This window comes from Rhinolophus ferrumequinum, chromosome 21 (genome assembly GCF_004115265.2).
Source record: "Rhinolophus ferrumequinum isolate MPI-CBG mRhiFer1 chromosome 21, mRhiFer1_v1.p, whole genome shotgun sequence".
In the NCBI taxonomy this organism is placed as follows: Eukaryota; Metazoa; Chordata; class Mammalia; order Chiroptera; family Rhinolophidae; genus Rhinolophus; species Rhinolophus ferrumequinum.
In genome coordinates, this window is record NC_046304.1 from 16276738 (window position 1) to 16293878 (window position 17141).

At 53.8% G+C, this 17141-nt stretch overlaps 2 protein-coding genes across 6 annotated transcripts; both read left to right on the top strand.

The window, feature by feature from the left end:
- Positions 1-199: 199 nt before the first annotated feature.
- Positions 200-4144, top strand: RILP (Rab interacting lysosomal protein). Of its 4 annotated transcripts, XM_033091170.1 has the most exons (8): positions 202-693; positions 768-861; positions 950-1056; positions 1148-1393; positions 1680-1825; positions 2198-2320; positions 3315-3398; positions 3658-4141. In XM_033091170.1, exons 1-8 carry the CDS (start codon positions 466-468, stop codon positions 3800-3802), a joined length of 1173 nt encoding a protein of 390 aa, XP_032947061.1. In that variant the 5' UTR covers positions 202-465; the 3' UTR covers positions 3803-4141. The 4 variants fall into 4 exon arrangements, with proteins under 4 accessions (XP_032947062.1, XP_032947064.1, XP_032947063.1 ...); XM_033091171.1 differs by lacking the exon at positions 3315-3398 and having other exon boundaries at positions 200-693; positions 3658-4144; XM_033091173.1 differs by lacking the exons at positions 3315-3398; positions 3658-4141 and adding an exon at positions 3174-3308 and having other exon boundaries at positions 200-693.
- A 186-nt stretch (positions 4145-4330) lies between these two features.
- SCARF1 (scavenger receptor class F member 1) lies at positions 4331-16706 on the top strand. Of its 2 annotated transcripts, XM_033091168.1 has the most exons (11): positions 4331-4690; positions 4988-5049; positions 5286-5387; positions 6279-6804; positions 9248-9466; positions 9885-10013; positions 10751-10854; positions 11894-12014; positions 13314-13435; positions 13527-13673; positions 14304-16704. In XM_033091168.1, exons 1-11 carry the CDS (start codon positions 4590-4592, stop codon positions 15161-15163), a joined length of 2493 nt encoding a protein of 830 aa, XP_032947059.1. In that variant the 5' UTR covers positions 4331-4589; the 3' UTR covers positions 15164-16704. The 2 variants fall into 2 exon arrangements, with proteins under 2 accessions (XP_032947059.1, XP_032947060.1); XM_033091169.1 differs by lacking the exon at positions 9885-10013 and having other exon boundaries at positions 14304-16706.
- Positions 16707-17141: the final 435 nt, after the last annotated feature.

Here is a 17141-nt window from a genome sequence, read left to right on the forward strand (position 1 = left end):
CTTTGTGTCACTCCTGGTCAGGGAAATCGGCACAGGGCTGGACAACTGGCTATCTCTGGCTGAGCCAGTGACAGCCCTCCTACTTCTCACCTCTTGCCTGAAAAGCTTGGCAACCAAGTGAGGCCCCATGACTCCAGACACAGGGGTGGAGCCTGGGTTGGGCCCTGCGGGGAGGGCTTGACGACAGTGACCACTTACAGCTCTGAGCCTCAGCTCTTGGACGCCTGGCTGGAGGTTGGCTGTCCTGCTCCCTGTGACCTTGGGGACTTGAACAGGAAGGGGCCTAGATCACTGTTGCCTTCCCCATGCTGTTTCCCTTAATCGCTCCTCCCCTGTCGCTTCTACCCCACCCTCTACGACCCTAAACTGCTTCCTGGGCAGGAACTGTTTGGCTTTTTCCTGCCCCCGTTAGGGGTGGGAGTGGGGGGGAGGGGTGACTGTCGCAGCCCTTGGCCTTCAGGGTATATGGAGACCTGGAGGGGGGAGCTTGGGGCGCATGGCCGGGGGCCTCGAGTGGCCGTGGGGTCGGAGACGGCGGCGGAGCTCGTGTACCATCTAGCGGGGGCCCTGGGCACTGAGTTAAAGGAGCTGGCACGCCGCTTCGGGCCGGAGGCTGCGGCCGGGCTCGTGCCGCTCGTGGTGCGGGCGCTGGAGCTCCTGGAAAAGGCTGCTGTGGGTCCGGATCCGGACTCGGTGAGTCTGTGCCGCCACCCCTCGCCACCCGCGGGGTTGGCGGGAGCCTAACCCTGAGAACCGGGACTCCCCAGTTGCAGGTATCCGCGCAGCAGGCCGAACTGGAGCTGCGGCGGCTACGAGAGGAGAATGAGCACCTCCGCAGAGAGTTGCGCTCTGGGCCACAAGGTGAGTGCAGGCCCGGCCAGAGGGGCGGGTCGGGGCCTGCTAAGGGCCTACCTCCCCCGGGCCGCCACTAAGAACACCCCTTCCTCAGAGGAGCGCGCTCTGCTGCAGCAGCTCAAGGAGGTGACCGACCGACAGCGGGACGAACTCCGGGCGCACAACCGTGATCTGCTGCAGCGTAGCCAGGAGACTGAGGCGGTGAGGGAGGGGCCGGGCGACGGCGCAGGGCGGGGCTCCCTCGGCCCCTCGGCACTCCGCCCACCAGCCCCACCCTTTGCTCCGCCCCCAGTTGCAGGAGCAGCTGCAGCGCCTCCTACTGGTGAATGCCGGGTTGCGGCACAAGTTGGCCGTGGTGCAAACACAGCTGCGCGCCGCGCGGGACCGCGAGAACGAGCGGGAGCTGCGGCGCGAAGAGGCAGTGGAGCTGGCTCAGAAGCGGACGCGGGACCAGACCGAGGGTCCTGGGTGTGAGCAGAGACAGGAGCCTGAGCGAGCGACCGCCGGAGCAGGAGCCCCGGGGACACCTGAGGACCCTGTAAGTGCCCTCTGAGGTCAGGGACCCATCCCAGTACTCACAGCATGTGACACTTTGTGGACACTTGGGAAAAGTTTGCTGTGCTGTGTAACAAATCCAGCGGGAAGTTGGAAGGTGGCACACAAGTGTGTCTCCCCAGCTGGCCTCTGTCCCACTCAGCTAGAGCACTGGTCTGTCGTCTGTTGCAGCACCCTTGCCTCCCAAGTCTCCCTGTGCCATTCCTGTAATGGCACAGGGTCAGAAGAGCGCGCCAAGGCACAGCTCTGATCAAGCCTTCCTTCTGCAGGCGGGTGCCCGGCAGCAGCCACAGTGCCCCTCCAACATAGGGCAATGCGGCTTCAGTCGGGAAGAGCTTAAGCAGATCCTTCAGGAGCGGAATGAGCTCAAAGCCAACGTATTCCTGCTGAAGGAGGAGTTGGCCTACTTCCAGCGGTGAGGACGCTGAGCAGGGGCTGGGAAGCTGAGGGGACCCCAGGTACACCTGTTTCTGGGCCTCGGGTCACCCACCTCATTCTTTGGCTCATTGATGTATAAAGAGTGACACATGCCAGCCACTGTGCTGAGCGCTGGGAGGACACGAATCACAGCCCCTGCGCTCCTGGAACTTCATCCAATGAGCCAGGGGGCAGTGCAAAGGATCACAGCAGCCGCTGCAGCAGTCAAAGAAGGGGTGACACCTAAGCCAAGGTTTGCGGGGTGTTAGTAAGGCAGAGTATTTCAAAAAAGGGGGACAACATGCACAGGTACTTGGGGTGACACTGTTGGCATCCCCACCACTTTTTCCCTGTCCTTCCCCCTCTGTAGGGAGCTGCTCGCAGACCACAGGGTCCCTGGGCTTCTGCTGGAAGCCATGAAGGTGGCTGTCAGGAAGCAGCGGAAGAAGATCAAGGCCAAAATGTTAGGGACCCCAGAGGAAGCAGAGAGCAGGTAAGTCACTGCCTTCGTTCCCACTGAGCCAGCCCTCCCTCCTTTGTTTTGAGCCTAATGACCCAGCTTGGTCATGCTCTAATCTGGCCTAGTCACCTGCTGAGTCTGCTGACCTACTCTGGTCATCCCATGTGGCTTGCTGACCCAGCCTGGTCATCTTTTGAGTCTTTTGTCTCAGCCTGAACCTGTCACCCCAACCTAGTCACCCCTTGAGCCTACCATCCGAGCCGTCAGTCCCTAAGCCTGTCACCTAGCTGGTCATTCTTGAATCTGCTAACCTGGCCTGGTTATCCCCTGAGCCTATTTTCCAGGCTGCCCTGTTGCTGGGCCTGCCATTTTGTGTTGGTCACCCCCTGAGCCTGCTGTCCTGAGCCTGCCACCCTTCTCTCTGGATCACCCTGCTCCACTGGCCATGCATCCTGCAGAAGAAACCTGCTAACGCTGTTTCTCCACATTCATTTTTCGGTTCCCTGCCCTGGCTGTATATGTTTGTTCTCAGAGGGGTAAAACTGTAGCTGCAGAGACCTCCGTAGAAAGCCAGAAGGACTGGGTAGGGAGAGCTTGTGGGTTGGTGAACACATGGAGATGCGGGACTGATGGCGGGCCTGGAGAGAGCATGGAAGCTCTGCACCCTTTCCTCATACCTTGCCCTATACATCTCTCCCATCTGGCTATTCTTCAGTTATATGCTTTTATAATAAATCAGTAATCTAGCAAGTAAAAAAAGACACACACACACACACACACACAAAAGGACTGTAGCCGCAGTCTTGTCAGGGACCTGCTGTCCATCAGGCTATAAAATAAAAATCTCAAGATGTCTTTCATCTCTCTAGTATCTCCTTCTCTCTAGCCTCCGGGTCCCGTTGTCGCTCTGTCCTCTCCTGTCTGGTCCCGGGGGCTGCGCAAAAGGCTGAACGTAGCTGAACTCCTGTTGTCCCTCAAGGCCTTGATAAATGACATCTCCTCACATCTCCTCTCTCCTCTGCCTCAGTGACGATGAGGATGGCTCATGGCTCCTGCTCTCCAGTGATAAGGGAGATTACCCCCCACCCTCTGAGTCCAGAATACAGAGTTTGTATGTTGGGGGAGGAGGAAGGGCTAAAGTGGTGGGGCTGAAGGAGGGGCGCCACCTTGGTTCTTTTCAGCATCCCCTCTCCCACTCCGCTGAGCTCACCCTGCTGTCCTGAGCTCTAAGCGCGCCACTCCCCTCCTGGTTCTCTGGCCCCTGCCCCTTTACCTCCCCACTACCTGACACTGCCCTTTCCCTGTCCTCAGCCCATATTCCTGATCTCTCTGGCATACAGGCTCAAATTACCTCTTGGGTCTCCCCACAGCTTTGGCCAGTGTTATCGGGGTGAAGCAGAGGCCCCTGAAGCCAAGACCAGCAGTACAGATACCAGCGAGCTAGGGGGAGAAGAAGAGACCCCACAGCAACCCCACTTGGAGCCTATGGACGGCCCTGTATCCCCCAGCTCCTGACCGGCCCTGATCAGCTCTCAATGGACATCTTTGTCTGGAGCTCTCAGCTGCCCCAGAGGCCTGACCTTGGAGTCTGACTCTGGTTGGATGTGTGATCTTAAGGGAGGACAGGGCTCCCTCCTTCCCAGCCCTGCCCAGGCTCTTTTCCAATTCTGGCCTGAGCCAGGACATAATGGGGAACTCAGCCTACCTTCCCTATATCTCTGAGCCAAGCTTCTGGGGCCAGATAAAAGTGCTTCCTCTCTGAGTCTCCATTTCCCCATCTATGAAATGGAGAGCTGACTACCTACCTCCCAGTGGTTTGTGCGGATGGCCTAAGCTAATGTAATAAAGCAAATGCCCATGATACCTAGAAACTGTTCCATGTCTGTCTATCAGTGGTCTTCCCCCCCTCCGCTGCTCTTCCAAGGGCAAAGGCAGGCAGAGGTGGCCTCACAGGGTCTTCTTGGTCATCACTGGGTGGGGAGGTTTCTCCCAGCTTGGGCCGCGCTGGGGAGTATGATCTAACAGAAAGCTGTGGCTCCCGTGCTCCGGAAGCTTCATCTTCCCACCCCCTCCAGACTGAGACCATCCCCTTAAGACCCCACTCAGCATTTGCCATTGGCCTTCCTTTTCATTTGTCTGGTATCCGTGGCCTTCCCAGTATCCGCCCTCTCAGGGAGGTGCTTCATGGCAGCCCGCCCCCTCCGGCCTGGTTTCCTCAGGAAAAGCCTTGGGAGGAAACAGGAAGGGGGTTGGGAGCTGTGGGGGCCAGACTAACTCTAGCCCTCTGACTGCGCTGACCGCCATGGGGCTGGGGTTGCTGCTCCCACTGCTGCTGCTCTGGATTCAAGAGACGCAGGGGTCTGAGCTGGACCCTAATGGGCAGCACGTCTGCATGGCCAACAGGTGGATCTTGTGGGAATCTGATGGGGGGGTGGTGGCTGAACTGGTGTTGAGGCATGGGGGGAAGGAGACTGTGAGGGAAGAGGTCATGGGGCCTTAGGGACGGCCTGGAGGGTGGTGGATAGTTAGGGCAGGTGTTGGGAAGGCCAGGGAAGGAGAGGGAAGGGGCTGGGGATTGGGGCTGTGACTCTTGGCCAGGCCTGCCTGATGCGGCTGAGGCAGCCTCCCGCATCTAGCCAGAGACAATGATCCACCTGCGGAACCAGGCTGCCCTCTGACTGACCCCTCTCTGCTCCACAGCCCCTCTGCTGAGCTCCAGTGCTGCCCAGGCTGGAGGCAGAAAGATCAAGAATGTACCATCCGTGAGTAGCCAGGACCGACCCCCACCCGAAGAGGAGGGAGGACATAGTCCAGTGACCTTCCTACTTTCCTGGGGCCTGTTTCCCGTTTTGAGCCCTGGAGTTAAGGTCCATCCTGTGACATACCCCTAGGCCTGAGGCAACAGCTCCTGAGGGGGCAGGGCATGGGAGCCAGTGAGGGGGCAGAGTGTCCCCTAGTTGTGCCCCAGTCCTTCCAACATGGGTGCGGTGTTTTTCAGCCATCTGCGAGGGACATGATGCCTGCCGGGAAGACGAGGTATGCGTGAAACCAGGCCTCTGTAGATGCAAACCTGGATTCTTCGGGGCCCAGTGCAACTCCCGTGAGTCCTGAGTCTCACCACGGGGATGAAGTTGCTGGGCAGAACTGGGGGAGCAGGGAGGAAAAGCAGGTAGGAATGTAATCTTAGAACCAAAGGACCAGAACCTCCCAAGCTTCCCTGAGGAAATTGAGGCCCAGAGACAGGAAGTGACATACTCCTGGAAGATACCCTGAGTCATTGGTGTTTACCTATATCCTCAAAGCTCGACCCACCGGTTCAGTTCTGGGCCCTTCATCTTCCTTTTCAACCTCTCTGAAGAGATGCTGGTGATTCCTGTTAATTGCAAAATGGATGCATTCTCCGTCTCCCTCCCATATACTTTATACATGTGTGGAGAGCGGAAGGAGGGCCCTGGCCAGGCTGTCTCTCCTCTCTGACAGAAAAGAAGGGCATGGGAAAGGCGTTGGTGGGCAGGATAGCCAGAGGGCAGCCACCAGGAATCAGGGTTGAGAGGACTCATTGGGGGAAAATGTGGCTTCTCCTCCAACCCTGACGGGCAGCATACAGGCCTGCCAGGCCCAGCTCATCTCCAGCCCAGTGGGGGAACCCAGGGAGAGGGAGGAGGGGACATGGATGAAGTCCTCCCCCACTTCTGTGTAACTCTGGGCAAGCCCCTTTCCCACATAGGATCTTTGTGTTCTGGAATGTGAATTAGGAAGCTAGGACACTGCTAAGGGGTTTCATAGTTCAGTCTGGGGCAGGAAGTGAGCTTTTGCCCCAGGAGGATAGGCTGCCAGATGTTACAAGGGTCTGTGCCAGGCTCTTGGGAGGGTGGGCCTGGCTCCCCTCATCCTGGTAAAATGGGGCGCAGAGCAAAGGATCCGTGACTGGCCCTGAGCCCGCTGAACCCCTTCCATCTCTACCCCCCACCCCCACCTCCTCTCCCTGCAGGCTGCCCGGGCCAGTACTGGGGCCCTGACTGCCGCGAGAGCTGCGCCTGCTACCCGCATGGCCAGTGTGAGCCAGACACCGGCGTGTGCCACTGCCAAGCCGACCGCTGGGGCAGCCGCTGCGAGTTCGCGTGCGCCTGCAGCTCCCACGGGCGCTGCGACCCCAAGACGGGCGCGTGCCGCTGCGAGCCGGGCTGGTGGACGCCTACATGCCGCCGCCCGTGCCAGTGCAACCCCGCGGGGGCACGCTGCGATCAGGCCACCGGTACCTGCCTATGCGAGGCGGGCTGGTGGGGCCGCCGCTGCAGCTTCCACTGCTCCTGCAATGGCTCGCCGTGCTCGCAGGAGTCCGGCCGCTGCATTTGCCGGCCAGGCTGGTGGGGCCCCGAGTGCCGGGAGCCTTGCGAGTGCGTGCGCGGCCGCTGCAGCGCCGCCTCCGGCCAGTGTGCGTGCCCGCCCGGCTTCCGCGGCGTGCGCTGCGAGCTGCCCTGCCCCGCTGGCCGCTACGGGCCGCAGTGCCGCCACAGGTAAGCCTGGGCCAGGTGGCTGCGGGAGCGAGGCGGGCGCGGGTGAAGGGGACTCGCGCCCCGGAGGAAGAAGGGTAGGGGATGCTAAGAGGAGCAGGGAGTGTGAAGGACGGGAAGGAAGGGCGCAGGGAGAAAGTTGTGCGGTGCTGTTCTCAAATCTGAAAGTACCACATGAAAGGAGGGAAAAGAGACCCTCCATGAGCCTCGCCCACCCTTTTCATCTGGTTACTGTTAAACGAAAAAATACTAGTATGGCAGGCCATACTTAGAAACAGATAAAGAACGAATCACATGACAACATGATTGCATGGTCCCTTTGAGACTCAGTGGCTTTTATACTTTGACCAGCTCCACCCACAATAAGAAATTTATTTTACATCCCAACTAGCACACACACCCATATATATAATATATAAAACTGAGGTAAAAGCTTAACCAGACAGTACATAGTCATCTTTACTATATATAATATATAATAGATGAAAATATAAAATGTATGTACTGTAATTTTTTTTTTATTTTTTTTTGGAACAGGACTTTATTAGGGAACAGTGTGTATTGTACTTCCAGGACTTTTTCCAAGTCAAGGTGTTGTCCTTTCAATCTTACTTGTGGAGGACGCAGCTCAGCTCCAGGTCCAGTTGTCCTTGTTAGTTGTAGGAGGCGCAGCCCACCATCCCTTGCCGGAGTCCAACCAGCAGTTTGTAGTTGAGAGGACACGGTCCAACCAACTGAACCATCTGGGAGCTCAGCGGCAACTCAGCTCAAGGTGCCCTGTTCAAACTTAGTTGTGGGGAGCGCAGCTCGCTGGCTCATGTGGGAATCGAACCGGCAGCCCCATTGCCCAGAGCTCTGGCTCTAACCAACTGAGCCACCCGACCACCCCTAATTTTTTACCCTAATTTTTTGCTGGTCAGGATCTTCTAAATTGATTTTATGAACTCCCCTCCTTCCCAATAATGAGTCTGATCAAGTCATATAATCCCAGATAATTAAGTATCTAGAGGGAGGAACTTCAAGTAACTGCTAAGAATCAATGAGAGGGCCGGACTGGTGGCTCAGGCGGTTAGAGCTCTGTGCTCCTAACTAGGAAGGCTGTCAGTTCGATTCCCACATGGGCCAGTGGGCCCTCAACCACAAGGCTGCCGGTTGGACTCCCGCAAGGCATGGTGGGCTGTAACCCCCTGCAACTAACAATGGCAACTGGACCTGGAGCTGAGCTGCACCCTGCACAACTACGATTGAAAGGACAACAACTTGACTTGGAAAACATCCTGGAAGTACACACTGTTGAAGTCCTGTCCCCCTTCCCCAATAAAATCTTTAAAAAATAAAGAAAGAAGAATCAATGAGAAATTAAGAGAAGGTAAATCTGATTGGAAAAATAGCTAAGAGAGTAGATCCTAAGAGATCTCATCACAAGGGAAAAACCACTTTTTTCCTTTTTTTTGTCTCTATATGAGAGAATGAATATTACCTAAATTTTCTGTGGTAATCATTTCACAATTAAACAAGTCAAATCATTATGCTGTACCCCTTAAACTTACACTGTGTTGTATGACAACTATATCAGTAAAACTGGAGGGAAATTTCAAAGATAAGATAAAATTGAAATTATAGTGGTGGGCTGGCCCGGTGGCTCAGATGGCTGGAGCACCGTGCTCCTAACGCTGAGGTTCGATTCCCACATGGGCCAGTGAGCTGAGCCCTCTACAGCTAAGATTGTAAACAACGACTCTCCCTGGAAATGGGATGCCTTGGGCTGCCAGGGGCAGTCGGTGGCCAGCGTCAGCGGCCGTGAGCTACCCTGAGCTTCCCTGAGCAGCCAACCAACGCCCGGTGACCTCAGGGGGCGGGGAAGGGAGTGCAAGGCTCATCATACCAGCATGGGCCAGGGAGGTGTGTCCTACACAACAAGATTGAGAAACAACGGCTTGAACTGGAGGGGGGTGGGGGAGGCGGAAGAAGGGGGAAGAAAAAAAGAAAAAAGAAATTATAGTGGTGAAAACAGACATTTTATACTTTTATTTTTTTATTCATTTTCATGTTATGGGATAGGAGATAAACTACTGAGGCCCATCCCTGCCAGACCTCAAGGATAGCATGGGTGGAAGGCAGAAAGGGGTGCAGGACCCCAGGCAAAAGGGAGGTGAAGGTTGGGTGGTTAACTTGGCTGTTCTGGTTGCGTTGGTAGCTCCTGGTGACCCTGGGACCCAGGGAAGGATGGGTACCAGAACGGGGGTTAGAAGGAGAGGGCTGGAATCCTACTAGAGTATGCCAAGATCATTTGTATAGCCTCATTGTTGTACAACAGGGGGAAATTGAGGCTCAAACCTGCCTGAGTGACTCAGCTGGGACCTGGACGCTCTCCAGTGTTCCCGAAGGCCTGGGTGGGCACTCCATCCGCCCTGCAGTGCTTCCCATGAACTCCTTCTCTTTCCAGCTGTGGCCACTGCAAGCAGAATGAGCTGTGCTCTGCAGACACAGGCAGCTGTGAGTCCTGTGAACCAGGCTGGAATGGGACTCAGTGCCACCAGCCCTGCCCACCTGGCACCTTTGGCGACAGCTGTGGACAGCAGTGCCCCCACTGCCGGCTTGGGGAGGCCTGTCAGCCAGACACTGGGCACTGTCAGAGCTGTGATCCTGGCTGGATGGGGCCCAGGTGAGGGGGCTGGCCTGCTCAGGGTGGGGTACACCTTCCTCCAGAATCCTCACCCCAGCTGCTGCCTCTGAGATAGGTGCTCCCCTCCCCCAAACACACATTCACACAGCGCTCTGGGGCCTGCCACCTGGCAAAGACTGAAGGGAGGGGAGAGATAGGTGCTGATGAGGTCCTGGGCAGGGTTCTCTTCTAGTTCCCCTGCCACTCAGGCTTCCTGCCCCCTTCTCCCTCTAGAGATATCTAGTCTGTCACCTATTTGGTTTGGCCCCAGCTTCAAGGCCCTGTTTGCACCTGAGCTTCACTGTCAAGGACTCACATTTGGGTTCCTGAGTTCAGAAGCATGGGGGAAGATGGGTAGGGACCCTCTGTGGGGGCCAGGCTTGCTCTGTCCCCCATTTCAAGTCTTGCCTCACCTCAGCTGTGAAGAGCCCTGCCCCAGTGGCACCTTTGGGGAGGGCTGTGGCTCGACCTGCCCCACCTGTGTTCAGGGGTCCTGTGATCCTGTGACTGGGGAATGTGTCTGCAACGCCGGCTTCTGGGGGTCCAGGTGAGGACTGGGGCCCTGGCAGGGAGGCAGGAGCCTAATTCAGGCCTCTGTGCAATCTGTTTCCTTAACTTCCCTCCCTGAGCTTCTCTGCCTCCCACCCAGCATCCTCATAACTGAGAAGTTGTTCTTCCTGTCATGGGGTTTGCATCTTTCAAAGGAGGGTCAAAGTGATGCTTACTCTAAGGGCCAGTCTCCCTACCTAGATGGGGAAGTTATTTAGGGGTAGGGTTCCCAACCGCACTGTTGTTTCCCTGAAGTCTTCAGGTGATAACATATAACCCATGTCCATGTCCCCAGTGTCAGGTTTTCCATCTATGGGCCAGAGTGTAATATCAAATGGGAGAGAGCTCGTTTTATAAAGGAGAGGACCAAGCAAGGCCCAGAGAGTTAAGGGGCAGGGCTGGACCTGGCTCAGACCTCTAGACCCTGAGGATATCTCTAGATGCCATTGGCATCTTGCTTATTTCACATTAGTGTTGGGTGGGCAAGGGATGAGGATCGTGAGAGGGGACTCTGCCTGCGGGTTATACCCGGGTAGGAGGGGGATTCTTCCCAACACTGCTGGGCGTACTGAGCTTGTGCCTCAGAGGCTGGGGGAGTCTGCTTGGGCATCCGCCAGGGAAGTCTGAGTGGTAGGGGTGGGGAGCAGTGCCCAGAATTCTACCTCCCCCTGTCACCTGCCTGCCGCTACCCCTTCTCAGCCAGCCTTCAGCCGATCTCTCCTTGTCACTCCACAGCTGCAACACTTCGTGCCCATCTGGCTTCCATGGAAACAACTGCTCTGTTCCCTGTGAATGCCCTGAGGGATCCTGCCACCCTGTCTCTGGGGCCTGCCAGCTGGGTAAGGTGGAAAGCAGTAACCAGGGAAAGATGGGCCCTTTATATGAGCTCCAGAAGTTCATTACTTGCCAGGGAGGTTAAGCCCACTTCAAAGACATTCTCTGCCTGCCGTCTGTATGGATGCTTTGGGGCCCCCCTGAAGATGTAACAGAGCCCCTGTCCCCTGAGAAGCCAGGCTAGCACCCAGGAAATGAGCAGGTAGGGCTGACCACTGGAATCTGCATCAGGCTTGAGAACTGGGGGCAAGAGCTTGTGGAACAGACCATGGACCTTGCGGGCTGTGGGGGGAGACTAGCAGAGAGGCCGCCTGGAGGAAAGGCAGAGTCTGAGCAGAGTCTATATCTCTCAGAAGAGAGGGAGGGACCCACAGGTAGAAGATTCTGGGGAGGAGGCAACTCAGCTATAGATGAGACATACATAGGAGACAGGAGGGCCCTGACTATTTGACTGTTTGGCTCATATTTGACTGTTATGGCTGCTTGCTCTCGGGCCGTGAAGCGATTCACAAGTCTGGTAGAAATATAGAAGGAAGGTTTATTAAAGTAAGAGAAGGGTTGGCTAGGCAAAGTCTGCTGGAAACTACTGCAAACTACTGTGTCGTGTCTTTGTTTCATAAAAGTGTTATATTTTCTAAAAAGGATGTAAATCGCTTTGGCCTGTAGTGGAATTTTCTATTGAGTTTGGTTTTGTCCGTTGGGGTGGGGGAAGGTGCCGGTAAGCTGGTTATCACACCCTTTGCATATGTTACATAAATTTAAGTAGGAGCCAGGAGTGGGTCCCGTACAGATGCAAAACCTCTTCCAAGTCACCAGGCCCGCAGGGGCCAAAGTAAACAGAACCATTGAAACTACATAGTAAACGTAAAGGAAGCGAATCATTAAACATTTGGCAGAAAGGAAGCGAAAAAGGAAAAGAAAGCTTTCCAAAAGTCCCAAGCCAAACAACACGTTTTAAATCAAATTATACGAGAGATCCAACTCTCAAAGTAGAAGATTTAGTGCCACCATTACAGTCCCTCTCTCTTAACACACTCCCCCTAGGGCCTCACAGTCAGGACGCTGCCCTCATCGCAGGCATTCTGATACCTCTGCTGCTGCTCCTCCTGGGCATGGCCTGCTGTGCCTGCTGCTGCTGGGCCACCCGGTTGGACCCCAAGGACAGGTGAATACTGGCCTATCCCTTTCCCCCACCAAGCTCCTGCCATTGGGTGGGAGCAAGGTGGCAACTGGTTTCCTTTTAGGGTGGGGGAGGGGCTGGCCTTGTCACACACTTAGGTCAGAAGTGATGGGGTAGTTGGCCGTGGCTGTCGCCGTGGCTGTGGCCTGGAGACACCAGGTTAGCCGCCTGCCTTCCTCAGAAGCCTTCAATGGGAGTCATTTGAGCAGGGGTACTGGGCAACCAGCTGGTGAAACTTAAATCCACAGCAGGAGGCTGAGGGTTTACGATCAAGGACCAGAGGAGGAGGTAGGGAGGGCAGAAGCCCCAGGGCCACTCTGAGCAGGGAGGGGAAGAGGCCAGGCCTCACACCCCCCAGAAAGCAGAGTGACGTCAAAGTCTGAGCAGTGGTTTAGCTGAGCATATGGCTTTCCCAGAAAAGGAGAGCAGAGGAAGGGTTTGGGCTTGCAGCCGGCAGGGAACCGTTCCTCCCACAGAGCTTTGTCCTAATCTTTTCACGCTTCTCTCACTCCTTAGAGTCACCACACCGTGGAATTTTGAAGCAGGGAATGGGGGGGCAGGAGGATTAGCAGAGGGCAGAGGACACTGGTAAAGTGACCTGGCTGGTTACTGGTACACACAATGCCCAGGCCCTGTTTTCTGGACTCGTTGTCTGGTGCTGTCTTATAGTTCGTGCACTAATCCTTGAGCTTGTCATCCTGTGTGCTGTGGGCACTTCACAGATGCACAGACCTGTCCTCTGGGCCATAGAGCCTTGGGTGGGGCAGGAGCCCCTGACACGTACAGGACATGGACAAAGACTGTCAGAGGAATAGTAATGAGTGAAGCAGTCACTTCCAGCACGGGGGTGATGCCAGGGGCAGGCTTCCTGGAGGTAGTGCCACTTCCAGAAAGCTAGGTGAGCTGGGACTCAGCTGGGAGGACGATAGTACATACCTGCATTTGGGGGAACCCCACCTGGTGCCTGGTGCTGTGCCGGGACCTAAAAAAAGCTCTGATAGTTTGGAGTTGTTCCCATTTTATAGATGAGGTAACTGAGGCCCAGAGTTTGAGCAGAGTTGCTGCCCACGCCTGTTTGACTTTGAAGCCATTCTGTTCTCTGTGGCAGGCCCAAATTTCAGGCTCAATAGTTTGGATTTTACCCTGTGGTCATAGGGAGCCATTGTAGTCACCCTTCTTCCCTGACACTAACCCTGGGACTAGGACAGTTCTGGCCCTTTTCTCCTGCCACCACCCTCCCCCAACCAGGGATCTCACACACTGACCACCCTCCTGTGCCCTCAGGCCAGCAAGCGATGGAGCTGCTGTATCCAGGATGAAGCTCCAGGTCTGGGGGGCACTGGCCAGCCTGGGTTCTGTGCTGCCCTGCGGTTCCCTCAGTAGCCACAAGCTTCCCTGGGTGACAGGTAAGTGGGCGCTGAGGGTGAGGGGGCTGGGATAGGACGAGGCTTTCTATGGGGCTCTGCGCCTGACCTGGAGCCCCCCCCCCCCCCGCAGTCTCCCACCACGACCCGGAGATCCCATTCAACCACAGCTTCATCGAGCCACCCTCTGCCGGCTGGGCCTCGGACGACTCCTTCTCTTCTGATTCTGAGTCTGGAGAGGAGGACGAGGGTCCTGCCTACTGTGTGCCACCCCAAGAAGGTAACCCCCCAACAGCCCACTGGGCCCCTGAGCAGCCTTGCCCACTGCAACCTCTTTACTTTGTCAGCAAGTATGCATCAAGTGTCCATTCTATGCCAGTCACTATTCCTGGCTGTGGGACGCAGGAAAGAACAAGGTAGATTCCTGTCTTCACCAAGCTTATCGTGTGGTGGGCAGGAATCAGACACTTATAGGACACAGTGATATGTACTTCGATGGAGGACGTATAAGGAGGGACTATCATCCAGCCACGTCAGAGGAGATTGGGGTCAAGGAAGATGTCTCAGTGTTGGTGATATTGGAGTTGAGTCTAGCAGAATCAGGAGTTGGCCAAATGAAAGTTAAGGAGAGGTGGGAATGGTGTTTCAGGAAGAGAGAACAGTGTACACGAAGGCCCAGAGGTGAGAGGGACATGGCTGTTTGGCATTGAAGGAGTTTTAGCTTAGCTAGAGTGTGACCTTAGGTCAACGTAGGGAGAGAGGTGAGAAAAGAGTGTGGACGTAGTGTCCCCAGCTTCTCTATATCCTCACCGCATGTTTGAGGCTTCCCAAAAGAGGCTGACCTGGGTAAGCAGGATGGACTGGGGTGGCCAGCCCAGCTTTGGCCAAGCTTTTCTGTCTCCTCTGCCAGGGATGACCCCTGTGGCCCAAGCAGAGTCTCCAGAGGCCAGCCTGGCTGGAGGTCCCTTCCCTCCCCCTGAGGATGCCTCCACGCCGTTCGCCATCCCGCGCACTTCCAGCCTAGCGCGGGCCAAGCGGCCATCGGTCTCCTTTGCTGAAGGCACCAAGTTTGCACCGCAGAGTCGCCGAAGCTCAGGGGAGCTCTCTAGCCCTCTCCGAAAGCCCAAGCGACTCTCCCGGGGGGCCCAGTCAGGTCCTGAAAACCAGGAAGCTGAGGAGACCACAGGCACTGAGCAAGCAGAAAGGGACAAGGTCCCTCCTGGGGCAGCCAGCCCCAGGGATTCAGCCAGTGGCCACCGCCGGCTCCCATTTGGTGGCCGGACAGTGGCTGAGCGTGTGGAAGCCATCGAGGGCAGTGTCCAGGAGAGCTCAGGCTCTGTGACCACAATCTACATGCTGGCAGGGACACCCCGGGAATCTGATGGCCCCGTCCGGTCTGTCCTCCGCCGTTTTGGTAGCTTTCAGAAAGGCCAGGCGGAGCCCAAGGTCAAGAGTGCTATCCCCAAGCCTCCACGTCGGGCCCTGAGTCGGAACAAGGGCAGCCCCAGGCTGGCCTCTGGCTCTGCCGGTCAGAGCCCTGGCTCAACCCTGAATCAGGAGCTCACTGGGGCCTTGGAATCTACAGGAACTGGGCTAGAGGAGGTGGCGAGGGGTCTAGGGGATGGCATCAAGATTTCAGGCAGTGCCCAGGAGCCAGTCCCTGAGGGTGACCCCCCAAAACAGGATCCCCAGAAGCTGGCTGACGAGGAAGGGCAGGAAGAGCCCCAATATGAGAATGTTGCACCCATCTCTGGGCCACCAGAGCCCTGAGGACCGTGAATTTGGAGAGTGGGAAAACTATGGATGGGGTCAGGCATCCGAACTAACCATGTATCAGATTGCTTTATGCTGGAAAAAAAATCCGAGGGCCAGGAAAGACCTACCAGAGCCTCTGCCTTTCTATGGAGAAACGTCCCAAGTTAGAGGCCAGAGACTGGGCATGTCTGGAAGGCCTGGGCGGATCCCCTGCAGGATGGGGTTCGGAAGGGGAAATAGATGGCTGCAGAGACGTTTCCTCTGTTGTCCTGGATTCTGTTTGCCCCAAAAGGCTATTCTTTCCTTCATTTTCAAACTACTTGTCTGAAATGAGAAACAACCTCAATGTTTGGTTAAAGAAATATTTCTTACGATAGGTTCTAAGCAACCACAAAAAATCATGTGCAAGAATATTCAATATGGGAGAATGTTCATGCTATATTGTTAAGTGTGAAAAGTAAGTTTTCTTTTTATAAATTTTATTTCTTTTTGCCACAGGATACATGTTTAGAATTCGTCCATTTGTGTATATTTTGTGACTGTTTTACAAACTCTTTTTTAAGGATGTATGTGCATAAAAAAGCTTCAAGGAAAATGCATCAAATGGCATTTTTCTCTGGGAGATGAGATTGTGGCTGATATTTATTTTCTTCTTAAACGTTTGTGTAACTTGCAAATTTTCTACAGTGAACATTCTTTTTACTTTTCTCACTAGATTGAATTTAAAAAGCAATGTTCTTTGTTAAAAATAAATAGTACTAACATTACAGACATGTATAAAGTAAAAATGAGATTTCCCCTTCTCCCCAGAGGAGTCTAGGGGACCAGTAAGGGGCCAGACTTACTTTTTCACTGAACGCTTTTTGTTCTTGTTTTGAATTTTTTCCTCGCATACTTGTATTACCTAGTCAGGAAATAAAGAGTGCCTTTTCCTCCTATCCCAGTGCTCAGAGAATCTCAGGAACATTTTAGACGCTTCCTGTCAGGTGTTTTTCTGTTCACATGAAAACAAAACAGCATACTGTTCCACAATTTGCCTTTTTTACTTAATATATCTTTCTGTGTCAGTAAATATAAAGCTACCTCTTTTTATTAAAAAAATGACTACATGGGATTTCATCATGTGGAAATAACACAGGTTATTTAAACCATCGCCTACCTATGGGGACTTGGGTTGGTTCTAATTGTTTTGATACAATAAATGATGTGGTGTACAACTTTGTATGTATTTCTTTTTGTACTCGTGCAAGTTTTTCTGTAGAAGAGATTCCTAGAAGTGGAATTGCTGGGTGATGGGGTAAGAACATTAAACATTTGTGTACTTACTCCAAAAAAGTTGTATGGTTTGTATTCTCGCAGATTATGGCAGTATCTATTTCCTCACACCAATCTGATAAGTTAAAAAATGGTATCTCATTCGCTTGAAGATGGTGATTTGGGCTGTGTCAAAATTTAACCTATGTAACTCACATTTAAATGATTTAATAACTGACATTAGCTTATACTTGTTGATAGGCTAAGGATGCAGAAATTATTAAATTGTATCATTTTTGAGAAAAAGAGTGGTATCGTTATTTTTAGCACAATAAAAATCAAAAGGGTAAAGCTTCTTAAAAAGTTAAAATCTTTGTACAGATAAGAGTTTTTGTTTCTTAACAATCAAAAATGGTATTAAAATTTGTATTTGTATGATTGTTCTAAGGTTGAGCTTCTTTTCATATCTTTATTTGTATTTTTCCTATAAATCATCTGGTTATTTTCTGTCCCCAATTTTCAGTTGAGGTGTTCATCTTTTTCTCATGGATTTATAAATGCCTTTATATATATCAAAGATATTCTTTGCCCAGTTTGTGATTTTTAATGCTATTTAGTGTTTTTCTTTTTTTTTTCTCTGTAGAAATTTAATTTTTTAATTTAGACATTTTTTTTTTGACTTCTGGGTTTCATGTCATACTTAATGGAAAGGTCTTCTCTAAAAATCAGTGAAATAATC